Source organism: Pristiophorus japonicus, chromosome 13 (assembly GCF_044704955.1).
Source record: "Pristiophorus japonicus isolate sPriJap1 chromosome 13, sPriJap1.hap1, whole genome shotgun sequence".
Taxonomy (NCBI): Eukaryota; Metazoa; Chordata; class Chondrichthyes; family Pristiophoridae; genus Pristiophorus; species Pristiophorus japonicus.
The window spans coordinates 6,060,881-6,077,299 of record NC_091989.1 but is presented as its reverse complement, the minus strand read 5'-3'; the positions used below and the strand labels follow the sequence as shown (position 1 = coordinate 6,077,299).

The following is a 16,419-nucleotide window of genomic DNA, read 5'->3' as shown; positions in this document are numbered from 1 at the left end:
GGTGAGGGTTTCTGCCTCTACCACCCTTTCAGGCAGTGAGTTCCAGACTCATCATCATCATCATAGACAGTCCCTTGGAATCGAGGAAGACTTGCTTCCACTCCTGAAGTGAGTTCTTTGGTGGCTGAACAGTCCAATACGAGGGCCACAGACTCTGTCACAGGTGGGACAGATAGTCGTTGAGGGAAGCAGTGGGTGGGACGGGTTTGCCGCACGCTCCTTCCGCTGCTTGCGCTTGATTTCTGCATGCTCTCGGCGACGAGACTTGAGGTGCTCAACGCCCTCTCGGATGCACTTCCTCCACTTAGGGCAGTCTTGGGCCAGGGACTCCCAGTGTCAGTGGGGATGTTGCACTTTATCAGGGAGGCTTTTGAGGGTGTCTGTAACATTTCCGCTGCCCACCTTTGGCTCGTTTGCCGTGTAGGAGCTCCGAGTAGAGCACTTGATTTGGGAGTCTCGTGTCTGGCATGCGAACCATGTGGCCTGCCCAGCGGAGCTGATCGAGTGTGGTCAGTGCTTCAATGCCGGGGATGTTGGTCTGGACGAGGACGCTGATGTTAGTGCGCCTGTCCTCCCAGGGGATTTGTAGGATCTTGCGGAGACATCGTTGGTGAAATTTCTCCAGCGACTTGAGGTGTCTGCTATACATGGTCCATGTCTCTGAGCCATACAGGAGGGCGGATATTACTATAGCCCTGTAGACCATGAGCTTGGTGACAGTTTTGAGGGCCTGGTCTTCAAACACTCTTTTCCTCAGGCGGCCGAAGGCTGCACTGCCGCACTGGAGGCGGTGTTGGATCTCGTCGTCGAAGCCTGCTCTTGATAGAAGGCTCCCGAGATAGGAAGTGGTCCACGGTGTCCAGGACTGCACCGTGGATCTTGATGACTGGGGGGCGGTGCTGTGCGGTGAGGACAGGCTGGTGGAGGACCTTTGTCTTACGGATGTTTAGCGTAAGGCCCATGCTTTCGTACCCCTCAGTAAATACATCGACTATGTCCTGGAGTTCAGCCTCTGTATGTGCGCAGATGCAGGCATCGTCTGTGTACTGTAGCTCGACGACAGAGGTTGGGGTGGTCTTGGTCCTGGCCTGGAGACGGCGCAAGTTGAACAGGTTCCCACTGGTTCTACAGTTTAGTTCCACTCCAGCGGGGAGCTTGCTGACTGTGAGGTGAAGCATGGCGGCGAGAAAGATTGAGAAGAGAGTTGGGGTGATGATGCAGCCCTGTTTGACCCCGGTCCGGCGTGGATTGGGTCTGTGATGGATCCGTTGGTGAGGATCACGGCCTGCATGTCATCGTGGAGCAGGCGGAGGATGGTGACGAACTTTTGGGGGCATCCGAAACAGAGGAGTGAGTTCCAGACCCCCACCACCCTCTGGGTGAAGACATTTCCCCTCAAATCCCCTCTAACCCTCTCCCAATTACTTCAAATTTATACCCTCTGTTTGTTGACCTCTCTGCCAAGGGAAACAGGTCCTTCATATCCACTCCATATAGGGCCCTCATAATTTTATACACCTCAATCAGGTCTCCCCTCAGCCTCCTCTGTTCCAAATAAAACAAACCCAGCCTATCCAATATTTCCTCTGCTAAAATTCTCAATGGACCTCTGGATTTTAAGTGTTTATGTAATAAGAAGTTGCGATAAACAAGAGGTTTCTTTTAATCTGACTATATGAACAAACCGAAAAGACCAACTGGTGCATCCGCCTGTATCACTGAATAAATTTTCCCGATGGGACGTGGAATGGTCTAGTTATGTTTCTACATTGGTAAACCAAGGAAACCGGTGCAGTGGATGGAGGAAGAAATTTGCATTGTTCCAGTGATGTAGTTATTCATTTTGTTTGAATGGAAGTTAACCAGAGAGGTGGAGGCTGAGCTTTGTGTGAAAACCTGGGCTGCAGTGGCATGAAGGGATTACTGATGTTATTATGTGTTTTTGACTGGTCTCAGAATTGCCTAGCCACAGGAAAGAGCTAGCAAAGATACTACTCAACAAGACTGGTGGCATTATTGAACCCTTAATTTTACCTGACATAATTACATTTTTGAGCACTTAATAAATGTGTGTTTGTGTGGAAGCAAGCTGCCTATTCTAGTCAATCGACAGTTCTGATCAGAATCTTGAAAACATAAAGTTTAAGTCTTATAGTGTAGTAAAAATTAGTCCAGCCAATAGAGTTGTAAACCTATTTTAGTGCAAAAATAGATTGGTTGAGATTGCACTAATATTGTCTCAATGAAGTGATATTAAGTTGTTTCAGAGCTAGTATCTCATCTCATCTCAGTCACTTATCACTGTCAGTACATTTTATATATATATATATATATATAATATATACACCTCCGCTCACCACAAAATTGCATGAACATTGAATATGCTAGGTTTAAAGCTAGGCTTATAGCAATTCAGGAATAAATGTAATTTTGTAGTACTTTATCATGGCCACTAGTTGCCTCTTGTAAATATGTTATTGTCTTATTTAATCCAGAGATGAGCTTCCAACCACATACCTATGCCAACACTAAGACCACTTATTTCCACCTTCGGAACATTGCTCTACTTTGTTCCTGCCTCAGCTCATATGCTGCTGAAACCCTCATCCATTCCTTTGTTACCTCTAGACTTGACTATTCCAACGCACTCCTGGCCGGCCTCCCATTTTCTACCCTCCATAAACTTGAGGTCATCCAAAACTCTGCTGCTTGTGTCCTAATTCGCACCAAGTCCTGTTCACCCATCACCCCTGTGCTCGCTGACCTATATTGGCTCCTGGTGAAGCAGCGCCTCGGTTTTAAAATTCTCATCCTTGTTTTCAAATCCCTCCATGGTCCTCGGCCCCTTCCTGTCTCTATAATCTCTTACAGCCCTCCGAGGTGTTTGCACTCTAATTCTGGCCTCTTGAGCATCCCTGATTTTAATCGCTCAACTATTGGCGGCCGTGCCTTCAGCTGCCAAGTCCCTAAGCTCGGTAATTCCCTCCCTAAACCTCTCCGCCTCATTTTCCACCTTTACGACGCTCTTTCTGCTCTAATATCTTACGTGGCTCGGTGTCAAATCTTGCTTGATAATCGCTCCTGTGAAGAGCCATTTTACTACATAAATGCAAGTTGTTAAGCTATTGCAAAACATATAAACTCATTATTTTGGTGCTATATAGGGCAGATGGTTGAATATTTTCTGTTTATATTCGGCAAACAAATGTGTATTGTAATAAAATACTGATCTGTCCTGATTCATTTAAGCTGAAGAGGTTTTGATTTTAATTCATAGTTCTCAGATTGAATTGGTTCAGCTTTTCTAAATATAGTGTAGAGTGGAGGTGGGATTTGCATTTGCTGGAAGAAAGGTAATCTTAAGCAAGATATGAATGGAACTCAATTAGTTTTTCCTATAATGAAAGTGGAAAATATTTTAGAGCCTAATGTTAATTGTTGCTATTTCATATTAGTTGTCAGAATTTGCTAATTTCACAAGAAACAAATTTTGAAGCAGACTTGGAATGAGGGAATTTATACAAACAATGGTGCCGAGTTTCTAGTTGCAGATGATCATCGCCACTGTTTTTAATTGGGGAGTTAGCTGGTATTGAAATATGCTGAACTTGCACTCCATCCTTTTGCGCTAATTTTCTGTGTTCCTCCTTTTTGTTTTCAGATGGAGTGTGAATACTGTGAGTTCCACGTCAAAGCCCAGTACAAAAAGCTTAGTGCCAAGCGCGCTGCGCTGCAGTCCAGCTTCTCAGGCCACGCTCCAAACAAAATGCATGGCAAGGGTGGCAGTCTGAAAGCGAGGCTGTGCCAGCAAGGATTCCACTATGGAGGAATGTCATCGGCGTCGTACGCAGCCTCAGTGTAAGGAATCACTTGGGACAATATTGTTGATTCTGAATGGAATATTTATTTGAACTATGATTTATCTTTCCCTGGATAAGCAATGAAACTAGATGTACTGTAGCGTGAGCTGTTCTTCATACACAAGTTGATTTGTCTCGTGTATGGAGTTGCAATGTGTTCTGTTTGCAGTGGGGAGAATGCATACAACGTTCCCGCTAAGCTGCGTAGCTGTCTGACGCCTGCGTGCAGCCTGAGACCGGCTTTTCCAATGTGAAATTTTGCACGTGCACAAAACTTCGAATGGGCCACGCAGCCCGTTTAAAGGTGCTGCACGCTCAAAGGAAAATGAGGGGGAACATTGAATGCATACCTATGAATATATGAAAAGGGCGAGAAAAGAGCATCAAAATCGAGGTGCGCTACAACTGTGTGCACAATTGATTTCCACCCAACCAGGCAATCTCTCTTTCCCCACCCCCACCCCATAAGAATTAGAAGCAGGAGTAGGCCATTCGGCCCCTCGAGCCTGCTCCGCCATTCAATGAGATCGTGGCTGATCTTCTACCTGAACTCCACTTTCCTGCACTATCCCCACATCCCTTGATTCCCTTAATATCCAAAAATCTTATCAATCTCGGTCTTGAATATATTCAAAGGCTGAGCCTACACAGCCATCTGGGGCAGAGAATTACAGAGATTCACCACCCTCTGAGTGAAGAAGTTTCTCCTCATCTCAGTCCTAAATGATTGACCCATGCAATATTTCCTTATGTGGCTTGGAGTCTCATTCGGTTTGATATTGCTCCTGTGAAGCGCCTTGGGATGTTTTACTATGTTAAAGGCGCTATATAAATACAAGTAGTTGTTGCAGTCAATTCAGGAACAACTGGTAAAATTCCTCTCTGACTTCCACAGACAATTGGAAAGTCTCCAGGAGACCACTGAACACCACAAGTCCTCATAACTGACAGCTCACCCTCGATAACTGGAATTGTCCTCGTCAGTTACAAAGTTGTCAAGTTTCCTTTTAAAGGACTGTAGACTATCTATATACATCCACTGCATATTGATGTAGTTCGCTCTGGAGGGCACTGACTCTTGGAGGGGGTGGGGGGAATATATAATAATTTATCTGCACATTTTGCCTACAGATTTTAAATGTGTGTCCTCGCACAATTTATCTAACTATCCAATCCTCTCATTATTTTTAAAAGTCCGAAACAGCAAATGGGATATTCTATTCTTGTAACCAAATGATGGTGTACGCACAGGTGATGTCCGGATTCATGTCATTGTGAGTTGTAGCTGTCGTTAATATGTGACATAGAGGTTAATTTCTCTAGTTTAAGCTTCTCCCTGTGGATATCAGGCTAAGGAAAGGTGGCCGCTGGGTTTCTTTCCTCGACTGTGCTGAAGACACTGACGCATGTATCCACAGCGGGCGGAAGCTGTTGTTGTGTGAGCCTTGATGGAGAGCGTTGGGCTGTTCAACAGTGCAGAACATTGTAGCTGATCCCAATATCAGTACTGCCCGCGTAGTGTCACTGAATAGCGACCAATAGTAGGTACCTGTTATTTGCCCAAACTCTTTGCAGCCGAGGGATGATGAGGCTAATTATGATGCCCCAAATGCTTCTCTAGCTGAGAACACAGCGCAGGGGTTAAAACTGGGATCCTCTGCCCTCTTGGGTCCGTAACACACTTGGAGTTGTGTTTCTGCACTAAGTCATTGTGGGAGCCACCCATTAGCATTTAATTACATTTTTTTCTATTTATTCATATACGGGATGTGGGCGTCGCTGGCAAGACCGGCATTTATTGTCCATCCCTAACTGCCCCTTGAGAAGGTGGTAGTGAGCTGCCTTCTTGAACCGCTGCAGTCCGTGTGGTGAAGGTGCTCCCATAGTGCTGTTAGGGAGGGAGCTCCAATGCGAACTGAGTCAGCTGAAACCATAGATAAAAGATTAATTGTTTTTTACTTTTTGGTTTGTCCATAGACAAATGGATGAAGAAAAGAAAATCTATAGCTGACGAGTACAAAATGAAATGCCATTTAAAGTCACCGATGTACTTTATGGTTTAATCCGCAGTTAATAATCGACAATGTATGCAGTTGATTTTGTTTTTGCCTTCACAGTAGAGCAGCAGGTCCGAACAAAAGTGTTCAGATGACCCTGACGCACATGGTGGTGAAAGGAGCAGATGATATTGTTAGAGAAACTAAGAAGAAGATCGGTAATGTAGCATGGAATTGCTTTTTATGGTACAAAGAGGGACTATGAAGGGGCACTGTATTCTTAAAGGGAGGGGACATAGTACTTTTGGAAAGGGAAAGCTTAATGTACACTTCCCAGAAATAGAGAAGGAAAGTAAGCTGCAGGAAGTGCTTCTTGTCCAAGAGGAGATCATCTCCTTTTGGGCAACAAAAACAGCCTTCTGGAAACCCCACGTCTAACTCCATCATGGGAGCTTCATCGTTGCAACGACTGCTGCTGTCAAAGGAGAAGGCCCACTACCACTTTTCCAGGGCAACTAGGGATGGACAATATATGCAACCTTGTCAAAGTTACCTACATTCTGAGAACAACTATCTTGTTTCTAAAACAAGTTTCTCAAGCCAGAAAAGTTCTGTTTGTAGGATATGTTGGACAGTTATATCTCCAACTGTCATTCTTTCCTGGTCCTAATTCAGGTCCAGTTAATGAAATTGCTCTCTTAAGTCTCCCTTATACCTTTTAAAGATTTTCAGTTTTAAACCGTGCAGTACATAAACCTCAATCATTGCTTGTATTGTACAATAATGCACTTTGTTTCTTAAGAAAAGTTCCTGTACCTCAGTAAGTCGAGTGGGGTGGGGGGGAGCGGGGATCGAAGGATAAACACATTATCATTGCACAGGGATCTTGTCCTGAATGACAGTCATCACCCACCAGGGTAGTAGATGCAGATTCAGTAGCAGCCTTCAAAAGGGAATTGGATAAATACCTGAAGGAAAATAAATTGTACGGGTATGGGGAAAGAGCGGGGGAGTGGGACTAACTGGATTGCTCTTCGAATGAACAAAAGAAAGAAAGACTTGCATTTATATAGCACCTTTCATGACCACCGGACATCACAAAGTGGTTTACAGCCAATGAAGTACTTTTTGTATTGTAGGAAAGAGCTGGCACAGACTCGATGGGCCGAATGGCGGCCTCCTGTGTTCTATTCTAAGATTCAATTTAATCAACTGATATGTTGAGTCACTTGTAACAAAAGGATAGATGAAGCCAGGAACGAGACTAAGATTGCAGTTAGTGTTAGGCAAAGTAACTCTTTCAGGGAATCTCACTCCCCTTTGTGGAGCCATCTTGCAGTCTGTGTGTGTTGTGATGTTGTAAAGGATATACCACAATAACTAGCGCTGGATGAAGCCAAAGTGCTTTGCGCCGGCCCACATTACAGTTGTAGTCCCGAGTATATTTCAACCTCAGCCTGTTTATAATCACTCAATTTTCAAAGTCCAGAGAAGGGTGCAAGTAAATTAGAGGACCGACCGGGAGGTTTGCATTTAAAAACTGAAATTGGGACGTGTGTAAGAGATGGTGGAATTGTTTTATTGTTTCAAGTTCTGAAAATAACACCGCCATCGAAGTGCGTTGTGATATTTAAAATGGAAAGAAATGGACCTGAATTGCCGCCAAGCCACTAACACAGGTTTTGTGTGTAACTCCAGCATTGGCAAATGGGAAGGTGTTGACTGGCTGCTCCAGTGACTTTAAGGATTTAATGGAAATGCCATCATTTGGAGCTCGGAACCTCAAGAAACATTTAAGCAAGGCGCTTGTGAAAGGTCAGTTTGCCATTTGTGCTACTTTATTTTTAATCAAACTTTTTTTTTGTCATACAAGTCCAGTAAAACAGAAGAATGGTATAAAGACACACTTAAAATGTGCATTTCACTGCTAGTGCCATTGAATTTCCAATAGTGCAAGGCAGAAGACAGTGGGCTTTCCTCTCATGGAATTGAGTTTTCATGGTCTGACTTTCTTACCCAAGTTTCCATATTTGTGCGTGGGTGTGTCACATTGTCAGACAAACTTGCTCTTTTGGTATAGCTTTGCTTTTATTTCACCAGTAACTAGTGGAAGAAAGTCTTTGTGCACTTCATACATACATACATACATACATACATGCACTCTGGCAAATTACATTTTAATTTTTTTATTCGTTCACGGGATGTGGGCGTCGCTGGCAAGGCCGGCATTTATTGCCCATACCTAATTGCCCCTTGAGAAGGTGGTGGTGAGCCGCCTTCCTGAACCACTGCAGCCCGTGTGGTGAAGGTGCTCCCACAGTGACTTTGTTGTAGCGGTTTGGTACAACTGAGTATCTCGCTGGGCCATTTCAGAGGGCGGTTAAGAGTCGGCCACATTGCTGTGTGGTCTGGAGTCACATATAGGCCAGACCGGGTAAGGACGACAGATTTCCTTCCCTAAAGGACATCAGTGAACCCGATGGGTTTTTCCGACAATCCGGTAGTTTTATGGTCACCATTACTGACACCAGCTGTTTAATTCCAGATTTATTTAATTAACTGAATTTAAATTTCCCAGCTGCCATGGTTGGATTTGAACTCGGGGTTCAGAATCATTAGTCCAGGCCTCTGGATTACTGGTCCCATAACATAACCACTATACTACCGTACCCCTAATTGGGGCATCCAATCTGAAAATATATGCTGATTGTACATGAAGAATTCCTTGTTGGTTGTAACATTTTGTCTTAAAACCCATTGAGGCTTTATCGAAGAGGAAACCCCATTTTAAAACTGTTAGTATTTGCCTGCAGTATCAGTTACACCTGTAGGTGGTGCTGCGATTGGCGTTTATAACATTGAAAGACCTGTTGTGTAAAGTTCGCTTCAAACCCAGCAATGAAACTGTATTTTTGCACTTAAACTGAGCATGTAACTCCATGAACAGCCCACTGGGTGACAGTGCAGCATAAATCTTTACATCGAGGAGGTGAACAAGATACAGCCTCTTAAGTGACTCTTAATTCAACCTGTACAGATAGTCGAGTGGGTATGGTACTCAACTAGCAATTCAGAAGTTGTTCATGGGAAGTTGTGAAACTGAATTGAGTAAATCTGGTAATTGGCAGTCTAGGACCAGAAAGATGACCACGAAAGTCATCCAGATCGTCGTTAAAAACCCAACTGATTCACCAATGCCGTCCAGGGAAGTGAGCCTGCTACCAATGTTTTATCCAAATCGCGTGGCAGCGCCGACTTTTCAGTGCAAGAAACAGCGCTTGCGGAATATTTGAATGGGCTGCGCAGCCCGTTAAAGGAAAAGAAAACGACAGGGAGCATTGTCTGCCACCCTACCTGGTCTGGTCTTCATGTGGTTCCAGTCCCACGCTATGTGTTTGGTTCTTGATGCTCTCGGACCTGGCCTTGTAAGCCTCCAAACTGTAAACAATCGCTACAAAGTTCAGTCGTAAGAAAATCAAGTGGACGTCTTGGCAACGACCCAGGCAGTTTCCGCTCAGCCAACCCTACAAAGTACTCCTCTGATACCCAAGTTGGGAAAGCTGTCCCACAGACTGCTCAAGCAACGACTTCACATAGATTTACTCTAACAATTATATCCATCAACTGACATGCCAAACTCCCCCAGCACCATCCTTTGATAGGTCCTGTCCGACCAGTGAGGACACAGTGATGTACAGTCAGGTGGGAGTGGTCCTGAGTGTCCTCAACATTAATTCTGAGCCCCAGGAAGTTTCATGGCTTCAGATCAAACCTACTGCCCTCTCCCAACTGATAGATCAGTAGTCCTCCATGTTGAACGTCACTTGGAGAAAGCTCTGAGTAGCGGCTCCAATATCCACCACCAAGAGTAGTTTGGGAGTATGACCCTTGGCCAAGTTAGCCGTGTCCTGTAACACATAGCTGGCCAGACTCTGTCAGGGAACCAACATGAGGCAGTAACCTACTTCACCTCTTCGCCAGCCTATCAGACACATCAGCCCACAGTAGTATTGGCATAAGAATTAGGAGCAGGAGTAGGCCATACGGCCCCTCGAGTCTGCTCCGCCATTCAATAAGATCAAGGCTGATCATCGACCTCAACTCCACTTTCCCGCCCGATCTCCATATCCCTTGATTCCCCATGACTCCAAAAACCTATCTCTCTCAACCTTGAATATATTCAGCATCCAAAGTCCTCTGGGGCAGAGAATTCCAAAGATTCACAGCCCTCTGAGTGAAGATATTCCTCCTCATCTCGGGCCTAAATGGACTACCCCTTATCCTGAGACTGTGCCCCGTAGCTCTGACACTTCATCCAGGGGAAACAACCTCCCTGCATCTACCCTGTCAATCCCCTTCAGAATCTTGTATTTCAAAGAGATCACCTCTCATTCTTCTAAACTCCAGAGAGTATCGGCCCAATCGACACAATCTCATCATAAGACAGCCCTCTCATCACAGGAATCAGTTTGGTGGATCTTTGTTGCACCACCTCCAAGGCAAGACCAAAACTGTGCACAGTACTCCAAGTGTGATCTCACCAAAGCCCTGTACAATTGTAGCAAGACTTCCTTACTCTTACATTCCAACCCCCTTTGCAATAAAGGACAACATGCCATTTACCTTCCTTATTGCTTCCTCGTATAGTCTTTGTGAAAGAAAAGTTTCATAGAAATTTACAGCACAGAAGGAGGCCATTTCGGCCCATCGTGTCTGTGCCGGCGAACAAGAGGCTATCCAGCCTAATCCCACTTTCCAGCTCTAGTTCCATAACCCTGCAGGTTACGGCACTTCAAGTGCACATCCAAGTACTTTTTAAATGTGGTGAGGGTTTCTGCCTCTACCACCCCTTCAGGCAGTGAGTTCCAAACCCCCACCACCCTCTGTAAAGAAATTTCCCCTCTAAACCTTATACCAATTACTTTAAATGTATGCCCCCTGGTTGTTGACCCCTATGCTAAGGGAAATAGGCTCTTTTTATACACTATATCTAGGCCCCTCATAATTTTATATACCTCAATGAGGTCTCCCCTCAGCCTCCTCTGTTCCAAGGAAAACAAACCCAGCCTATCCAATCTTTCCTCATAGCTAAGATTCTCCACTCCCGGCAACATCCTCGTAAATCTCTACTTTCTCCAGTCTCATCTCCACTGTGCAGTGTGTCACTACTACCGTATGAAGTGGGGCATACTAAGGGCAGTTCTAGCAACCCAAAACTGGGCAGACATGTGGCACTGTAGACCATCAGCAGCAGCAGAATTCTGTACTACCACAATCTGTAATCTCATGACCCAACATATCCCTCATCCTTGATCACTGTCAAGCTAGAAAACCAACCCTAGTTCAAATTAGGAGTTTAGATGGGCATGACTGGAGCAACACCGGGCATATCTTTGAATTTAGGTTTATATGTAGCCTTCAGGGCTGCTGACCGAGGGCCGTATGGCTCTGTTTCGGCCGGCGTGGACACGATGGGCTGAAATGGCCTCCTTCTGCGCTGTAGATTTCTATGTTTCTATGAATGAGGTACAAATTTAGTGAAAACTACTTTGTAGCTGTATCACATCCAGTGGTGTACAACCATGCAGCTAACGTGAGGTGGAGAAGGTCTATGAACATCCCCATCTTGAACCATGATGGAGCTCAGCAGGAGTGCAAGAAACTAAATTAAAGTGTTTATAAGGGTCTTTAACCAAAAGCGCTCAGTAGACAAACCTCCTTGGCTTCCTCCCAAGGTCCATACCATCATAGACATGAGTATCCAGCCAATTTTGTTCACTGCACATAACGTTATGAAGCGGCTAAGTGCACTGGACATGGCAAAGGCTACGGACTCTGACAGCATCCCAGCTGTAGTGCTGAAAACCTCTGCAGTAGTGCCAGCTGCTCCCCCAGCCATGTTGTTCTAATACACCCAAGGCACTAGCGTCTATCCAACAAGGAGTTGTGCTAGAGGATTGGAGAACTGCTAACGTTGTACCACCGTTTAAAAAGGGCGGAAGGGATAAACCGAGCAATTACAGACCAGTTAGTTTAACCTCGGTGGTGGGCAAATTACTGGAATCAATTCTGAGCGACAGTATAAATCTTCATTTAGAAAGACACCGGTTAATCAAGGACAGCCCGCATGGATTTGTTAAGGGAAGGTCGTGTCTGACTAACTTGATTGCGTTCTATGAGGAGGTAACAAGGAGGGTCGATGAGGGCAGTGCGTTTAATGTAGTTTACATGGATTTTAGCAAGGCTTTTGACAAGGTCCCACATGGTAGGCTGATCAAAAAGCCCATGGGATCCAAGGGAGAGTGGCAAATTGGCTCAATGGCAGGAACCAAAGGGTAACAGTTTGAGGGGAGTTTTTGTGATTGGAAGGTGGTTTCCAGTGGGATTCCACAGGGCTCAGTACTCGGTCTCTTATTTTTTGTAGTAATTTATATTAATGAATATATTAATGATTTAGACTTAAATGTAGGGGGCATGATGAAGAAATTTGCAGATGATACAAAGATTGGCCGTGTGGTTGGCAATGAGGAGGAAAGCTCTGGACTGCAGGAAGATATTGATAAACTGGTCAGTTGGGCAGAAAAGTGGCAAACAGAATTCAATCCGGAAAAGTGTGATGTAATGCATTTGGGGAGGAGCAGTAAGGCCATGGAATGCACAATAAATGGGAGGATACTGAGAGGTGTGGAGGAACAGAGGGACCTTGGAGTATATATCCACAAATCCTAAAAGGTAGCAGGACAGGTCGATAAGGTAGTTTTAAAAAGGCATATGGAATGCTTTCCTTTATTAGCCGAGGTATAGAATACAAGAGCAGGGAAGTTATGCGAGAACTGTATACAACACTGGTTAGGCCACAGCTGGAGTACTGCATGCAGTTCTGGTCACCACATTACAGGGAGGATGTGATTGCACTGGAGAGGCTGTAGAGGAGATTTATGAGGATGTTGCCAGGACTGGAAAACTTTAGCTATGAGGTAAGATTGGATAGGTTGGGTTTGTTTTCCTTGGAACAGAGGAGGCTGAGGGGAGATCTAATTGAGGTGTATAAAATTATGAGGGGCCTAGATAGAGTGGATAGGAAGAGCGCTTATTTCCCTTAGCAGAGGGGTCAAATACCAGGGGGCATAGATTTAAAGTAATTGGTGGAAGGATTAGAGGGGAGATGAGGAAACATTTCTCACCCAGAGGGCGGTCGGGGTCTGGAACTCACTGCCTGAAAGGGTGGTAGAGGCAGAAAAAACCCTCATCACATTTAAACGGTACTTGGATGCGCACTTGAAGTGCCGTAACCTATGGGGCTACGGACCTCGAGCTGAAAGGTGGGATTAGGCTGGGTAACATTTTCGACCAGCACGGAGATGATGGGCCAAATGGCTTCCTTCTGTATCATCATTTTTCTATGTTTCTATGAATGTGGATGACTTCCGAGATATGTCCTATCCACAAAAACCTTCCAGTCATCCATAAAGTGTTGCAGGGAGTCAATAGTAGTTTCGTCGAATGACATCTACTCCTACCGAGACATCATATGGAGAGTTCCCTACGCAAGAAATCACAAAGCCACCAAACACAGTACAACTCAAAACAATCCATGCAAATGCAGTAAGTTCGCAATCTGAACTCACATCAGTAATTGTGCATCGCACTCCTGCTCAGCCCTGGTAAAGTAGATCTCCTGCCTTTAGTTGCTGCTATCCTGCCCTTTCTCTTTTTGTAAAAAGAAATTTCCAAATACAACAACTTGAATTTATATAGCACTTTTTTTATATGTAGAAAAATGTCCTAAGGCACTTCACAGAGGCACGAGAGGAAACATAGAGCAAAAAAGAATGAGATTAGAATGGATGACCAAAAGCTTGGTGGGTTTTAAGAAGGAGGAGAGGGTTTAGGAAGGAAAGTTCTGAGAGTGTGTCCTTGGAAGCTGTAGACACACCTGATAATGGTGGGGCAAAGGAAACGGGGGCTCGAGGTCAGGGGCTTAGTAATGGACAGTTGAAGGGGGTTTGTAGTGCTGGAAACAATTGCAGGGATAGGGGGTGAGGCCATGGAAGGATTTTAATGCAGAGTTTTAAGCTTGACGTGTTGGGGTCCGGGAACCAGCGTAAGCTGATGAGGATAGGTTGATGAGGAAGCAGGATTTGGTACCGCAGAAAGTTGAGGCCAGTTCGTTGGATATATTCAAAAGGGCGTGAGATATGGCCTTTACGGCTAAAGGGATCAAGGGGTATGGAGAGAAAGCAGGAAAGGGGTACTGAGGTTGAATGATCAGCCATGCTCTTATTGAATGGTGGTGCAAGCTCGAAGGGCCGAATGGCCTGCTCCTGCACCTAATTTCTATATTAATCGGGGGCCAAGGTAGGTCAGTGAGCACAGGGGTGATGGGTAAGCAGGACTTGGTGCGAATTATGACATGGGCAGCCGAGTTTTGGTAATGGTATGATCTGTGCATTTTTATTAAAATCTATGCATTAATGAATGTTTATACCAGTGGAAGATAACTTTACACTGTTCGATTCAGAAAGCTTTATACCATTGGCACAGACCCATTGGACATGTTACCATTCACCGCTGCTTGATTTTCCAGGTGCACCAGTTAACAGCGTGCAGCCAGCACCTTCCATCCTGTCGATATCTGCTACTGAACTATTAAAGCAGCAAAAACATAAAATGTTGGAAACGCGTAAGAGGAGAACAGAGGAGTTACAAAAAAGGTAATATTGACATGTCAGTGGTTGAGCAGGGGACTAGAAATGGTACATTTAGTTGTTAACTAGATTGTTGCTGTAGGTTAAGCGGACCTATCAGAATCTAAAAGTAGGAGCTTTATGATAAGTTTAAGGTAAATTCAAGAAGTACAGGTCAGTAACAGCAACGCAGTGATTTTGGATGCAAAGTAGCTACTTTTAGTGAGCTTGTATTATTTAGTGTGACTGATGGATTGTTACTTTAGGCAACTGTACTGTGTCAAACACAACTAGCTGGTAGTTTTACAGTGATGATGAAGTGTCAGCCAGTGGCTAAGTGAGCAGCATCCTCGCCTCTGAGTCAGAAGGTTGTGGGCTCAAGTCCCACTCCAGGAACTTGAGCACATAAATCTCGGCTGACAGTGCAATGCTGAGGGAGTGCTGTGCCATCAGAGGTGCCATCTTTCGGATGAGACATTAAACCGAGGCCCCGTCTTGCCCTCTCAGATGGACGTAAAAGATCCCATGGTACTAATTCGAAGAGGAGCAGGGGAGTTATCCTGGTGTCCTCGACCAATATTTATCCCTCAATCAACATAACAAAAAAAACAGATATCTGGTCATTATCACATTGCTGTTTGTGGGACTTGGCTACCTCGTTTCCCACATTACAACAGTGACTACACTCCAAAAGTACTCCATTAGCTGTAAAACGCTTTGAGACGTCCGGTGGTCATGAAAGGCGCTTTATAAATGCAAGTCTGTCTTCTTCCTGCAGGTTTATGCAGAGTACAAGTGGAAGCAGCAGTCACACAGCTGGGGCTGGAGGATTGTCCTCTCACTCATCGCCCAGGGTGGGAACAGAATTTCCCAAGGAGCAGAAATTACTAGCGACACTACAGACACCTAAACTGGGTGGAGGCTTTGCTGAAGGGGAGGATATCCTGTTTTACGATACATCCCCTTCTTCAGCGCCAAAACTGAGCCACGAAGCAGATTCAAAAAAGGTAAATTCTATCATTCTTATACATTCAGAAATATATTACTTTCACTATTGGCACGCCTCAGTAAGCAAATCTTGTTGCTGAAACTTGTCAGAGTAACTTCTGAAAAATAATGTATTTTTTATTTAAAATGCTTGACCATTTTTAATCTAGTTTCCGTTTAGAAAATGGTGATTCCAGTTCAATTAATTGACCATAAAATGTTTGTTTTTAAACTCTGAGCATATCTAACATAAAGCCCGTTGCACAAATACAATTTGAGGATGTTTTTCATTGGCAGTGAAGATCGGAGACTAGATGCCATCTACTGTTTTTGTGCAGAATATTTTCTTTCTCAGAAGTAATCTGGATTACACACTCCTGTGTGCCACCATCATCGTTAATGCATGACTGGTTTGCTGGAGGTGTAATTTAAGGCACTCAAAGCCTCTTTTTCTCTTTCCCCACACCCCCCCTACCCACCACTTGGCTTTCTTTCCATGTCCAAAATGTTTCATTTCGCAGACTAATTTGTATGACTTCAGTTAAATATAGAAATCCGCACTGAAGAAGGAGGCCATTTTGGCCCATCGTGTCCCCGCCAAGCAACAAAGAGCCACACTGTCCTCGGTCAGCAGCCCTGAAGGTTACATATAAACCTACGAACAATGGCGGAAAGATAGAGAGAACCCAGCCCAACCAGCCCGCCCCACACAACTGCGACATTAAACCGAGGCCCCGTCTGCTCTCTCAGGTGGATGTAAAAGAGCCCATGGCACTAATTCGAAGAGCAGGGGAGGTATTAGTGAGACTAAAATATGTGAAAATTGGAGGTTCCCCAGATGAATGTGACACTGAATAGACTAGAATGGGGCCCCAGTTTTACCTTTGG

The 16,419-nt window shown here is 44.8% G+C and overlaps 1 protein-coding gene across 1 annotated transcript in view; it reads left to right on the top strand.

The window, feature by feature from the left end:
- The window catches only part of mcm10 (minichromosome maintenance 10 replication initiation factor), a 77,943-nt gene that overhangs the window by 24,730 nt on the left and 36,794 nt on the right, over positions 1-16,419 (top strand). The window contains exons 10-14 of the mRNA XM_070897096.1: positions 3,662-3,858; positions 5,978-6,075; positions 7,556-7,672; positions 14,445-14,571; positions 15,323-15,551. Of these exons, the coding sequence (XP_070753197.1) occupies positions 3,662-3,858; positions 5,978-6,075; positions 7,556-7,672; positions 14,445-14,571; positions 15,323-15,551 (768 nt within the window). The remainder of the gene's footprint in view (positions 1-3,661; positions 3,859-5,977; positions 6,076-7,555; positions 7,673-14,444; positions 14,572-15,322; positions 15,552-16,419) is intronic.